The sequence below is a fragment of the Nerophis lumbriciformis genome, linkage group LG11 (assembly GCF_033978685.3).
Source record: "Nerophis lumbriciformis linkage group LG11, RoL_Nlum_v2.1, whole genome shotgun sequence".
In the NCBI taxonomy this organism is placed as follows: Eukaryota; Metazoa; Chordata; class Actinopteri; order Syngnathiformes; family Syngnathidae; genus Nerophis; species Nerophis lumbriciformis.
Window position 1 is genome coordinate 35,812,992 of NC_084558.2, and position 14,288 is coordinate 35,827,279.

Here is a 14,288-nt window from a genome sequence, read left to right on the forward strand (position 1 = left end):
CACTGCAATAAGGCGCTTTTGGTTGCCATCCACAAGCTTCTGGCAACTTCTGGTTGAATTTTTGACCACTCCTACTGACAAAATTTGAGCAGTTCAGCTAAATTTGTTGGTTTTCTGACATGGACTTGTTTTTTCAGCATTGTCCACATGTTTGGGAAGGCCATTCTAAAACCTTAATTCTAGCCTGGTTTAGCCATTCCTTTACCACTTTTGATGTGTGTTTGGGGTCATTGTCCTGTTGGAACACCCAAATGCGCCCAAGACCCAACCTACGGGCTAATGATTTTAGGTTCTCCTGAAGAATTTGGAGGTAATCCTCCTTTTTCATTGTCCCATTTACTCTCTGTAAAGCACCAGTTCCATTGGCAGCAAAACAGGCCCAGAGCATAATACTACCACCACCATGCTTGACGGTAGGGATGGTGCTCCTGGGATTAAAGGCTTCACCTTTTCTCCTCCAAACATATTTATGGGTTTTGTGGCCAAACAGCTACATTTTTGTTTCATGTGACTACAGAACTTTCCTCCAGAAGGTCTTATCTTTGTCCATGTGATGTCAGACGAAACAAAAATTTTATTTTCCGCTTTATTGTTCTGAATAGTTCAAGCATACACAAACCATGTTGGGTATTTTTGTATTCATATTTGAATTATATCCAAATTTTTATTCTAGTTTTATTTATACTACCGAGCCAGTCTTTTGAATAGAACCACTCAAAGTCAATCAATCGATCCTTGATGAGTTGAACTATTTTTGACACACTACTCTGATGGATTTTACATACACATACATACATATTCTTTAGGGTAATACTATATGAATAGAAATAAAAATAATTTTCCAAGATAAAGTGACAGTAAATTAACATTTTAAATCCATTTTAAATCCCACATATTTTACTTACTGTATACTGTACATACACATTCTACAGGGTAATACTAAATAAATACAACAAAAATTGAAAAATAAATACGTAATTCTCCAAGATAAAATCACAGTAAATTGACATTTTAAATGCATTTTTAATCCCACATATTTCATATTTACTGTATATACATATTATACAGTGTAATACTATTTAAATAGAGAATAATTTAAAAACAAATAAATAAGGAATTTTCCAAGATAAAGTCACAGTATTTTGACATTTTGACTACATTTTTAATCTGACATAATTTACATATATATGTACATTTTACAGAGTAATACTATATGAATAAAAAACTACCGTAATTAGAAAATTAAATATTCAATTTTCCAAGATAAAGTAACAGTAAATTAACATTTTAAAAACATTTTTAATCCCAGATATTTTACTTACTGTATACTATACATACACATTCTACAGGGTAATACTATTTAAATAGAACAAAAATAAATACGTAATTCTCCAGGATAGTCACAGTAAATTGACATTTTAAATACATTTTTAATCACACATATTTCATATTTACTGTACATACATATTCTACAGTGTAATACTATATAAATGTAGAATCATTTAAAAAACAAATACATAAGGAATTTTCCAAGATAGTCACAGTAAATTGACATTTTGACTAAATTTTTTATCTGACATAATTTACATATATATGCATAATTTACAGGATAATACTACACAAATAGAATACTTTTTTGAAAGTTAAATACGTAATTTTCCAAGATAAAGTCCCAGTAAATTGACATTTTAAATACATTTTTAATCTGACATATTTTACAAACAAATACGTATTCTCCAATACATAGAACAAATATTTGAAGATTAAATTAACAATATTCCAAGATAAAGTCACATTTAATATTACTTTTTAATAATTTAATAATATTAATATTACTACAGAATATTACAAAATAAAATAAAATAAATAAATAAAAAACTAATTACAAAATTAAATATGTAATTTTCCAACATAAAGTCTCAGTTAATTGACTGTTTTTTTTTAATCAGACATATTTGACATGTACATGCATATTCTACGGAGTAATAATATATAAATAAAAAAACGAATTACAAAATGAAATACATGATTTTCCAAGATAAAGTCATAGTTAATTGACACTTTCCAAATACATTTTAATCTGACATATTTTACCTGTGCATGCATATTCTACAGAGTAATACTATATAAATAAATAAATAAAATAAAATATGTAATTTTTCAAGATAAAGTCACGATTAATTGACATTTTCATTTTTTATCAGGCATATTTTACATGTACATGCTTAGTCTTTAATATAGAAAAAAACTTTTAAAAATAAAAAAAACAAAGCAATTTACATTTTAAATACATCTGCCATGTTTTACAAATATATGCATATTGCACAGGTGATACTGTATAAATATAAAACACAATTCCTTAAATAATGAATGTGAAAAGATACTTAAAAGTGACGTCTAAACAACTGTAATAGTCAGACTTAGTGGGAGCCCGTAGGTTTTTGTTTTTAATTCCCTCGATGACATCACAGCTCTGAAATCCAATCCTGCATGTGAGGAGAAAGTCTTGCCCGTGGCTTTAAGCCGTCACTGCGTCACCTTTCTTCCACGGTAGTCAAAGGTCAGGAGCATCTCGGGTGCCTGTGCCAAAATGGAGCCCTTGTGACGCATTCACACCCTCTGTCGCAATCTGGACGAACTCCGAGCTGATCAATGCCGCGTTAAGCTCGTCGAGGGATAACGGGTCGGGCCTTGCAGAGGCTCCTGGGAGCCCTGAGGGGATGGGTACGGTGATGTGGGAGGGGCGGGGGTCTTATATGGAAATGGCTGCAGGCTGTTTGGCTTCTTTTCTTATCTGACTTGAATTAATACAAAAATATATGCACAGAATGGACCTAACAGTGATGTGCGTTCATCTTGCAGGTCAGTTCCAGTGTGGACACAAACGCTGCGAGAAGCAGGAAGGCCTCAAAAGCTGGGAGGTGAATTTTGCATATGTGGAACAAGGCGAGAAGAGGAACGCATTGGTCAAACTCAGTAAGCGCAACTAAACATTACTCACTTAAATCCGGCTTATACATTGTGGGAAATAAGTATTTCATCCCCTACATTACAGAGATATGAACAGGCCAGAGTTTTCTCAGTTGCTTTGTTCGAATTCAATTTGTCTGGGGACCGCTGGAGGTAAAGTTTGAACTACAGGACTAAATTTGGTAGCTACACTATATTGCCAAAAGTATTGGGCCACCTGCCTTGACTCACATATGAACTTGAAGTGCCATCCCATTCCTAACCCATAGGGTTCAGTATGATGTTGGTCCACCTTTTGCAGCTATTACAGCTTCAACTCTTCTGGGAAGGCTGTCCACAAGGTTGCGGAGTGTGTTTTTATGAATTTTTAACCATTCTTCCAAAAGCGCATTGGTGAGGTCACACACTGATGTTGGTCGAGAAGGTCTGGCTCTCAGTCTCCGTTCTAATTCATCCCAAAGGTTTTCTATCGGGTTCAGGTCAGGACTCTGTGCAGGCCAGTCAAGTTCATCCAAACCAGACTCTGTCATCCATGTCTTTATGGACCTTGCTTTGTGCACAGTCATGTTGGAAGAGGAAGGGGCCCGCTCCAAACTGTTCCCACAAGGTTTGGAGCATGGAATTATCCAAAATGTTTTGGTATCCTGGAGCATTCAAAGTTCCTTTCACTGGAACTAAGGGGCCAAGCCCAACTCCTGAAAAACAACCCCACACCATAATTCCTCCTCCACCAAATTTCACACTCGGCACAATGCAGTCCGAAATGTACCGTTGTCCTGGCAACCTCCAAACTCAGACTCAGCCATCATTTTGCCAGATGGAAAAGCGTGATTCATCACTCCAGAGAACGCATCTCCACTGCTCTAGAGTACAGTGGAGACGTGCTTTACACCACTGCATCCGACACTTTGCATTGGACTTGGTGATGTATGGCTTAGATGCAGCTGCTCGGCCATGAAAAAACAATTCCATGAAGCTCTCTGCGTACTGTACGTGGGCTAATTGGAAGGTCACATGAAGTTTTGAGCTCTGTAGTAACTGACTGTGCAGAAAGTTGGCGACCTCTTTGCACTATGCGCTTCAGCATCCGCTGACCCCTCTCTGTCAGTTTACGTGGCCTACCACTTGGTGGCTGAGTTGCTGTTGTTCCCAAACTCGTCCATTTTCTTATAATAAAGCCGACAGTTGACTTTGGAATATTTAGGAGCGAGGACATTTTACGACTGGATTTGTTGCACAGGTGGCATCCTATGACAGTTCCACGCTTGAAATCACTGAGCTCCTGGGAGCGGCCCATTCTTTCACAAATGTTTGTAGAAACAGTCTCCATGCCTAAGTGCTTGATTTTATACACCTGTGGCCAGGTCAAGGGAATAGGACACCTAATTCTGATCATTTGGATGGGTGGCCAGATACCTTTGGCAATATAGTGTACTTCAACCAGCAGCTGTAGGGACCTTGGACTATGCTCAACCTTAAAGGAGCCATATGTAATAATGTGGCCAGAAATGGTACTGCAATCACATTATGTAGTCATCTTTCAGTTACTCGTCTGTTCAACTTGAATATCACTAATTTCCATAATAATAAAAAGGCATTGTTTTATTTTTATTATTTTATCTGCATGTTTTCTCCATTTGTAAAGCCCAGTTTCAAGTACTAATTTGGTGCTAGTGTTAGTTAAAATGTTGTGAAGTGAAGTGAATTAGTTTTATGTAGCGCTTTTCTCTGGAGACTCAAAGCGCTTTAAATAGTGAAACCTATTATCTACATCTTTAAGCTACATTTAAACCAGTGTGGCTGACACTAGGAGTAGGTGGATAAGGTGTCTTGCCCAAGGACACAACGGCAGAGACTAGGATGGCGGAAGTGGGGATCGAACCTAGAACCCTCAAGTTGCTGGCACGGCCACTCTACCAACCAAGCCAGGCACATTCGCATTTTCGTCATTACTTTAATAGTGTTTCTCATTTTCTTTATCAAAGTGTTGATACTCGCAACTTTCTTTGGCTCCTTAGTGACTTATTTTGCAGTCATACAAATGAAAAAGAAATTTCTGTTGCGATTGTGTCACCAATGCATGAGAATATTGTTTGGGAGAACAATTCTGCGGAATGTTTTGTGGGAAAAGCGACTGGTTTATTCGGTGCAATGTTTGGCTGTACGATAACGGAGACAGTTTACAAAAATCTTTGCTTTTTGGCGTAAAATTTGTGCCGAGACGTGTGTCGAGTAATGGAGGCTTGCTTCCTTAGGGAGAGACATGGCCGACAGTTTTAGAGGGTTTCCCGTCCAAGAGCCCGCTCATATTAATAATAATCCTCCTACAGGTATCATAGCGCAGAAAATCCTGTTAGAATAATCACGGTAATTGGAGGACACAGCGGTCCTAGGCAACACAGTCAGGCGTGAAATGATGAGCTTTATTTCACAAGCTGTTAACAAGATCATTTGCCAACCAAAACCACAAATATACATACAGCATACAGTTTGTCGTCTTGGGGGTTGGAGATAAAAAAAATTCTATGAAGCAAGATCTTTCTTTTTTCTCGTAATATGATTTGTCTAGTCAAATTAGGATTTGTATTAATTACACCGTTGTTATTATTATACTGGCAAAAAATTGTATTGATTACATTTTTATTATAATACATATTATAATACAGTATGTTTTATCTTGTAAAACTATAACAATCTTAAAAAAATAATACTTTTCTGAATCGTATTTTTTCTTGCACTACAGTGTTGTAATGTTGTTTTTTACAGTTTCCATTTTATTTTCTCTGAATAGTACATCTTTATTTTATAAATATTACGGCTATCTTCTGAAATGAAAATGATTCTTCTTGTAAAAAATAAAGTTTCCCAGCTGTAAAATTACAACTTTATTTCGGTTAAATTATGTTATTTTGCTTATAATATTGTGACTTTATTTCATACAGTTCCTTTTTTCCCCAGAATACTACAACTTTATTTGAGTAATAATATGAATATGTTCTATAATTTTAAATATTTATATTGTGGAAATCTTTTTTTTCTCTTCATTCTGTTTCTAATATTTACCATACAGTTCAGTTCAGACAACTTTCTTTTAGTAACATTATGACAATCTCGTAAAATCACAATATTTTCTTTTGAAAATAACTAAAAATGATTTGCATTGGTGGGCTCTCCTATTTCTGGGGCTGAGGTTGCTGAGGTAGTTAAAAAGCTCCTCGGTGGCAAGGCCCCGGGGGTAGATGAGATCCGCCCGGAGTTCCTTAAGGCTCTGGATGCTGTGGGGCTGTCTTGGTTGACAAGACTCTGCAGCATCGCGTGGACATCGGGGGCGGTACCTCTGGATTGGCAGACCGGGGTGGTGGTTCCTCTCTTTAAGAAGGGGAACCGGAGGGTGTGTTCTAACTATCGTGGGATCACACTCCTCAGCCTTCCCGGTAAGGTCTATTCAGGTGTACTGGAGAGGAGGCTACGCCGGATAGTCGAACCTCGGATTCAGGAGTAACAGTGTGGTTTTCGTCCTGGTCGTGGAACTGTGGACCAGCTCTATACTCTCGGCAGGGTCCTTGAGGGTGCATGGGAGTTTGCCCAACCAGTCTACATGTGTTTTGTGGACTTGGAGAAGGCATTCGACCGTGTCCCTCGGGAAGTCCTGTGGGGAGTGCTCAGAGAGTACGGGGTATCGGACTGTTTGATTGTGGCAGTCCGCTCCCTGTATGATCAGTGCCAGAGCTTGGTCCGCATTGCCGGTAGTAAGTCGGACACGTTTCCAGTGAGGGTTGGACTCCGCCAAGGCTGCCCTTTGTCACCGATTCTGTTCATAACTTTTATGGACAGAATTTCTAGGCGCAGTCAAGGCGTTGAGGGGATCTGGTTTGGTGGCTGCAGGATTAGGTCTCTGCTTTTTGCAGATGATGTGGTCCTGATGGCTTCATCTGGCCAGGATCTTCAGCTCTCACTGGATCGGTTCGCAGCTGAGTGTGAAGCGACTGGGATGAGAATCAGCACCTCCAAGTCCGAGTCCATGGTTCTCGCCCGGAAAAGGGTGGAGTGCCATCTCCGGGTTGGGGAGGAGATCTTGCCCCAAGTGGAGGAGTTCAAGTACCTCGGAGTCTTGTTCACGAGTGGGGGAAGAGTGGATCGTGAGATCGACAGGCGGATCGGTGCGGCGTCTTCAGTAATGCGGACGCTGTATCGATCCGTTGTGGTGAAGAAGGAGCTGAGCCGGAAGGCAAAGCTCTCGATTTACCGGTCGATCTACGTTCCCATCCTCACCTATGGTCATGAGCTTTGGGTCATGACCGAAAGGACAAGATCTCGGGTACAAGCGGCCGAAATGAGTTTCCTCCGCCGAGTGGCGGGGCTCTCCCTTAGAGATAGGGTGAGAAGCTCTGTCATTCGGGGGGAGCTCAAAGTAAAGCCGCTGCTCCTCCACATCGAGAGGAGCCAGATGAGGTGGTTCGGGCATCTGGTCAGGATGCCACCCGAACGCCTCCCTAGGAAGGTGTTTCGGGCACGTCCGACCGGTAGGAGGCCACGGGGAAGACCCAGGACACGCTGGGAAGACTATGTCTCCCGGCTGGCCTGGGAACGCCTCGGGATCCCCCGGGAGGAGCTGGACGAAGTGGCTGGGGAGAGGGAAGTCTGGGCTTCCCTGCTTAAGCTGCTGCCCCCGCGACCCGACCTCGGATAAGCGGAGGAAGATGGATGGATGGATTTGCATTAAATTACGACATCAACATTTATAAAAAAAACTTTTCGCATAAAATTAGATTGTTTTTCTTACAATATTTTGACTTAATTTCATTTTATTTTTATTTTCCCGCAATAGTAGAACGTTATTTTAATATTATTGTACAATGACCTTTGTAAAATAATGATACATTTCTTGTAGAAATAAAAAAAATCTCACACAAAATTACAACATTTGAAATAAGTATATTTCCACGTCACTCATATTAAATTTGAATTTTTTTTCTTCGAATATTCTTTTTTTTCTCGTAATAATATAATTTTTCCTCGTCAAATTAGGATTTTTATTCACTACTACTTTTTTTATATAATATTACAGTCAATTTTTATCTCGTAAAATTCAAATATTATTTATCTGAATAGTATTTTAGTATTTGTTTGTACTTTTGTGTTATAATGTTATTTTTACAATTATTTTACAGTTATTTTATTTTCTCTGAATTAATATTTTGACTGTCTTCTGAAATTAATAAATTTTCGTTTTGTAAAAAATAAATGTTTCCAGCCTGTGAAAGTACAACTTTATTTCTGTACAATTATATTGTTTTTCTTATTCTATTGTGACTTTATTTCATACAGTTCCATACTACAACTTGTAAAATTACTATACATTTATTTTGTGGAAAAATAAATCTTGTAATATCATTTGTGTAGTCAATTTTTTTTTTTATTATTACACCATTTTTATTGTAATACTACAGTATGTTTTTATCTCATAAAACTATAATATTCTTTAAAATATTATTTTTCTTTAGTATTTTTTTTTGTACTATTGTGTTATAATGTTATTTTTACAGTTTCCATTTTTATTTTCACGGAATTAATATCACGACTATCTTCTGAAATTAACAATATTCTTCTTTTAAAAAATTGATATTTTTCATTTCAAATTGTTTCCATCTTTTTTAGCGATAGTACTATGTTTTAGTAATACTGTGTAACGACCCTTGTAAAATGACTTCAACCTTCTTGTAAAAATAAAATTTAAATTAAAAAAAATCTCACATTAAATTACAACATTTGAAAAAACGATATTTCCTCTTAACCCACATTATATTTTAGATTTTTTTGGGAATATTCAAAAACATTTCTGGAGAATTGCGACTGTTCTCAATTTAAACTTAATATTTCCAGTAGTAATATTTGTGCACATAATATGTGAATCCTAAAAATAATTGTATGAAATGGTCGAGTTGCTGATCAATAATTTTATAATTTTATAATACTATGTGCCATGTAGTATACACAGGTGCATGTAACATACAGTATCGCATTTGTTTTTAAATGGCATTCACAATGTGTCACCCTCAATATAAAGGAGTTCCACAGGGCTCAATCCTTTGCCCACTCCTTTTCCCATAGTGTTTTTTTCCCCAGATATTTGTCTTGAAATGGATGGATGTTTTGATTTAGGAGTTCCACAGGGCTCAATCCTTTGCCCACTCCTCTTCCCATCGTGTTTTTTTTTCCAGATACTTGTCTTGAAATGTATGGATGTTTTGATTTAGGAGTTCCACAGGGCTCAATCCTTTGCCCACTCCTTTTCCCATAATGTTTTTTTCCAGATATTTGTCTTGAAATGGATGGATGTTTTGATTTAGGAGTTTCACAGGGCTCATTTTTTCCAGATACTTTTCTTGAAATGGATGGATGTTTTGATTTAGGAGTTCCACAGGGCTCAATCCTTTGCCCACTCCTCTTCCCATGGTGTTTTTTTTCCAGATAAGTGTCTTGAAATGGATGGATGTTTTGATTTAAGAGTTCCACAGGGCTCAATCCTTTGCCCACTCATTTTCCCATAGTGTTTTTTTTCTCCAGATACTTTTCTTGAAATGGATGGATGTTTTGATTTAGGAGTTCCACAGGGCTCAATCCTTTGCCCACCCCTCTTCCCATGGTGTTTTTTTCCCAGATATTTGTCTTAAAATGGATGGATGTTTTGATTTAGGAGTTCCACAGGGCTCGATCTTTTGCCCACTCCTTTTCCCATAATGTTTTTTTTCCAGATATTTGTCTTGAAATGGATGGATGTTTTGATTTAGGAGTTCCACAGGGCTCAATCCTTTGCCCACCCCTCTTCCCATCGTGTTTTTCCAGATACTTTTCTTGAAATGGATGGATGTTTTGATTTAGGAGTTCCACAGGGCTCAATCCTTTGCCCACCCCTCTTCCCATCGTGTTTTTTTCCAGATACTTTTCTTGAAATGAATGGATGTTTTGATTTAGGAGTTCCACAGGGCTCAATCCTTTGCCCACTCCTCTTCCCATGGTGTTTTTTTTTCCAGATATTTGTCTTGAAATGGATGGATGTTTTGATTTAAGAGTTCCACAGGGCTCAATCCTTTGCCCACTCATTTCCCCATAGTGTTTTTTTTTCCAGATACTTTTCTTGAAATGGATGGATGTTTTGATTTAGGAGTTCCACAGGGCTCAATCCTTTGCCCACTCTTCTTCCCATAGTGTTTTGGTTTTTTTTCCAGATATTTGTCTTGAAATTGATTAATGGTTTGATTTAGGAGTTCCACAGGGCTCAATCCTTTGACCACTCCTCTTCCCAAATAGTTTGATTGGTTTATCTTGCAGGACTTTGCCCTGAGTGTTCTTTCAAGCTCAACTACCACCACAAGTAAGAAAAGTTCCCCCACCATGTTTCAAATTATAGCAACGGCCCTCACAAGTGCGTTAAACGGTGCGCCTTTCTTTTCTTTTTTAATTTTGTAGACGCAAGGAGGTGAAAGCCAAGAAGAGTGTCCAACAGCTCTCAGAGGAAAACCAGGAGCCATTAGAGAAGAGGAAGAAGAAGAAGAAAAAGAAGAGATCATCGACACACTCCAAGAAGCACAAACACAAGAGACGCCGGGGTAACAACACAAATAAAATGTCTTTTTGCATTTAGTGCCAATATTCCAGAACAACTCCCTCATGATTGTCATTCCTTATAGATTCTTCCATCTCCTGCAGCAGCTCAGACGAGTCGCAGGACAAAGGTCCACGCATACACACACACACACACACACACACACACACACACACACACGCACACACACACACACACACACACACACACACACACACACACACACACTGGTTATCATTTGGAATGGGGACCATGTTTTTGATCATCACTTGTGGGGACCACCCTTTCTACAGGCTGTGGAGGCATACAATAAATTTGGTAAAATGGCCACTGCCCAGTTAGCTCATACACGTCTTTAAATCTCTGGATTGATGAAGTAATGTGCTGATCATTCTTACTGGGGACCCTGGGGAACATTTGTTAATAATATGGTTCATGGGGAACAAATTTAAATAATTTTGCATAATTTACACAAATTTGTACGTGACTACTAAGGACCATTTAAAAAAATAAAATAAAATTAAAAAAAAGTTCAATTTAAATATGACATCATCCTCAGAATACAGCACTACAGCTGTCCTCTTATAGGAAGTTTCACCACTTAAATGCTAAAGCAAATCCTGCATCTTCTGTGACATTACTGAAAACTGCTATTTAGCAGTAATGAAGTTGTCTGCAACTCCAACTACCATATATAGAAGGATGTGAATCATACCTTAAGGTAATAATTTTTTATAATCATGCTGTATGAAAATGTCATCCTAAGGAACACTAAACCAGATTTTGTTTTTGGAAAAATATATGAGTTTTAACTAAGGATGGATACCATACAGAATCACAGTACTATTAATGCCAGGATAACACATGTTTCATTAGCTGATATGATGTCATTAGCCGACATCTCCTGCAGACAAACCACCGTCGTTATGGGGACCAGGTGGAAGTGATTAACTATACACGGAAGAAGTGTGAGCGGAGCAGCGAGTGCAGTACCAGCTACAGCCCGATGAGGGGGCTGCTGTGCAAATGTCTCACACTCAAACTAACCAGTAAACATGTTTGCTTAAAAATCACTTAGGCATCTTCAGAATGGATCTGACTATCATTTAAAAAGGTTTCCCTTTAGGGGACCTGTATTTTTGAGCCATACCGTCAGAGTGACTGTGTAAACAGAGCGATGTCCCCATTAAGTAAGCATTGCCAGAACACACACACACACACACACACACAAGCACACACACACACACAGTACATTTGTCATTTCAATAGTCAGCATATGATCTAGTCGCAGGACAAAGGTCCACACACACACACACACACACACACACACACAGTACATTTGTCATTTCAATAGTCAGCATATGATCTCGTCCACCCCCAAGCCTCCAGGCTGTGACACTCCTCCAAAATGTTTGGAGTGAAAACACTCCCTTGTGTGGAAAACATCCTCCATTAGCCCTCTGGCTGCAGTCTGCTAGCAGCCCTGCTTTTTCTCAGCTGTCTTGCTCCACATACATTGTCACTTTTTTGTGCCGTTTTTCTACGTTTTTGTTTGGTTTGTAGGCTCCAGTCGTCCTGTTTTTTTTTTTTATAGTACATCCTCAAATAATGGCCTCTAGGGACGTGCGATACCATTACTTTTCTTTCCGATACAATTCAGGCTGGTATCGACAATACCGATCCAATACAGATATTTAAAAAGTTGTGTATTTTCAAACAATAACACTTACAGACAACCAATACAGATACAGAGCCAACATCTCAACATCAATGCCATTCATCTAAATAACGGAAGAGATCACCAATGCAACAGATAGCAAAATATGTGTTTATGGATTTAACAAAAGCATTTGACACAATTAATCATAATATCTTAAAGGCCTACTGAAATGCGATTTTCTTATTTAAACGGGGATAGCAGGTCCATTCTATGTGTCATACTTGATCATTTCGCGATATTGCCATATTTGTGCTGAAAGGATTTAGTAGAGAACATTGACGATAAAGTTCACAACTTTTGGTCGCTGATAAAAAAGCCTTGCCTATACTGGAAGTAGCAGACGAGTAGCGTGACGTCACAAGTTGTGGAGCTCCTCACATCTGCACATTGTTTACAATCATGGCCACCAGCAGCGAGAGCGATTCGGACCGAGAAAGCGACAATTTCCCCATTAATTTGAGCGAGGATGAAAGATTTGTGGATGAGGAAAGTGAGAGTGAAGGACTAGAGGGCAGTGGGAGCGATTCAGATAGGGATGATGCTGTGAGAGGCGGGTGGGACCTGATATTCAGCTGGGAATGACTAAAACAGTAAATAAACACAAGACATATATATACTCTATTAGCCACAACACAACCAGGCTTATATTTAATATGCCACAAATTAATCCCGCATAACAAACACCTCCCCCCTCCCGTCCATATAACCTGCCAATACAACTCAAACACCTGCACAACACACTCAATCCCACAGCCCAAAGTACCGTTCACCTCCCCAAAGTTCATACAGCACATATATTTCCCCAAAGTCCCCAAAGTTACGTACGTGACACGCACATAGCGGCACGCACGTACGGGCAAGCGATCAAATGTTTGGAAGCCGCAGCTGCATGCGTACTCACGGTACCGAGTCTGCGTATCCAACTCAAAGTCCTCCTGGTAAGAGTCTCTGTTGTCCCAGTTCTCCCCAGGCCAATGCTAAAGCTTGACTGTCATCTTCCGGTAATGTAAACAATGAAACACCGGCTGTGTTTGTGTTGCTGCAGTCGGCCGCAATACACCGCTTCCCACCTACAGCTTTCTTCTTTGCTGTCTCCATTGTTCATTGAACAAATTGCAAAAGATTCACCAACACAGATGTCCAGAATACTGTGGAATTTTGCGATGAAAACAGACGACTTAATAGCTGGCCACCATGCTGTCCCGAAATGTCCTCCACAATCTGTGACATCACGCACTGACGTCATCATACTGAGACGTTTTCAGCAGGATATTTCGCGCGAAATTTAAAATTGCACTTTAGTAAGCTAACCCGGTCGTATTGGCATGTGTTGCAATGTTAAGATTTCATCATTGATATACAAACTATCAGACTGCGTGGTCGATAGTAGTGGGTTTCAGTAGGCCTTTAACAATACACAAATTAGAAAAGTATGGAATCAGAGGGTTGGTCTTGAACCCGGTTAGAAGCTACTTAACCAACAGGAAGCAATACATGAAGATAGGCGAACACACTTCTAGAGAGCTGAAAACATTTTGTGGCGTACCCCAGGGATCAATACTCGGACCAAAATCTTTATATAAACAACATTTGTAAAGTTACAAAGGACTTAAAGTTAGTATTATTTGCAGATGATACATCTGTGTTTTGTTCAGGAGAGAACACACAGAAGCTAATACAAATAATAACAGAAGAAATGAACACATTAAAAAGATGGTTTGACAAAAACAGACTATCTTTGAATCTCAGTGTGTGGGTGTGGTGAGTTTACATTATTCACCCAAGGAACTTCAGTTATTAGAGAGTCCCGGTCGGACGATTTTTCACGGGATGCTGCTTCGTTATTGATTAAGTATTAAAGTCTGAATGTCATTAAAACAGTTAGCTCCATCTTTTGACACTTCTTACACTCCCGTCCTTGCACGCTACACTGCTACAACAAAGATGACGGGGAGAAGACGTAAATAAGACCGCCCACAAAACGGCGCATCC

At 38.8% G+C, this 14,288-nt stretch overlaps 1 protein-coding gene across 1 annotated transcript in view; it reads left to right on the forward strand.

The window, feature by feature from the left end:
* Positions 1–14,288, forward strand: part of fra10ac1 (FRA10A associated CGG repeat 1) — a 41,613-nt gene that overhangs the window by 25,776 nt on the left and 1,549 nt on the right. The window contains exons 9-12 of the mRNA XM_061966738.2: positions 2,863–2,976; positions 10,303–10,345; positions 10,441–10,580; positions 10,662–10,706. Coding sequence (XP_061822722.1) covers positions 2,863–2,976; positions 10,303–10,345; positions 10,441–10,580; positions 10,662–10,706 — 342 coding nt within the window. The remainder of the gene's footprint in view (positions 1–2,862; positions 2,977–10,302; positions 10,346–10,440; positions 10,581–10,661; positions 10,707–14,288) is intronic.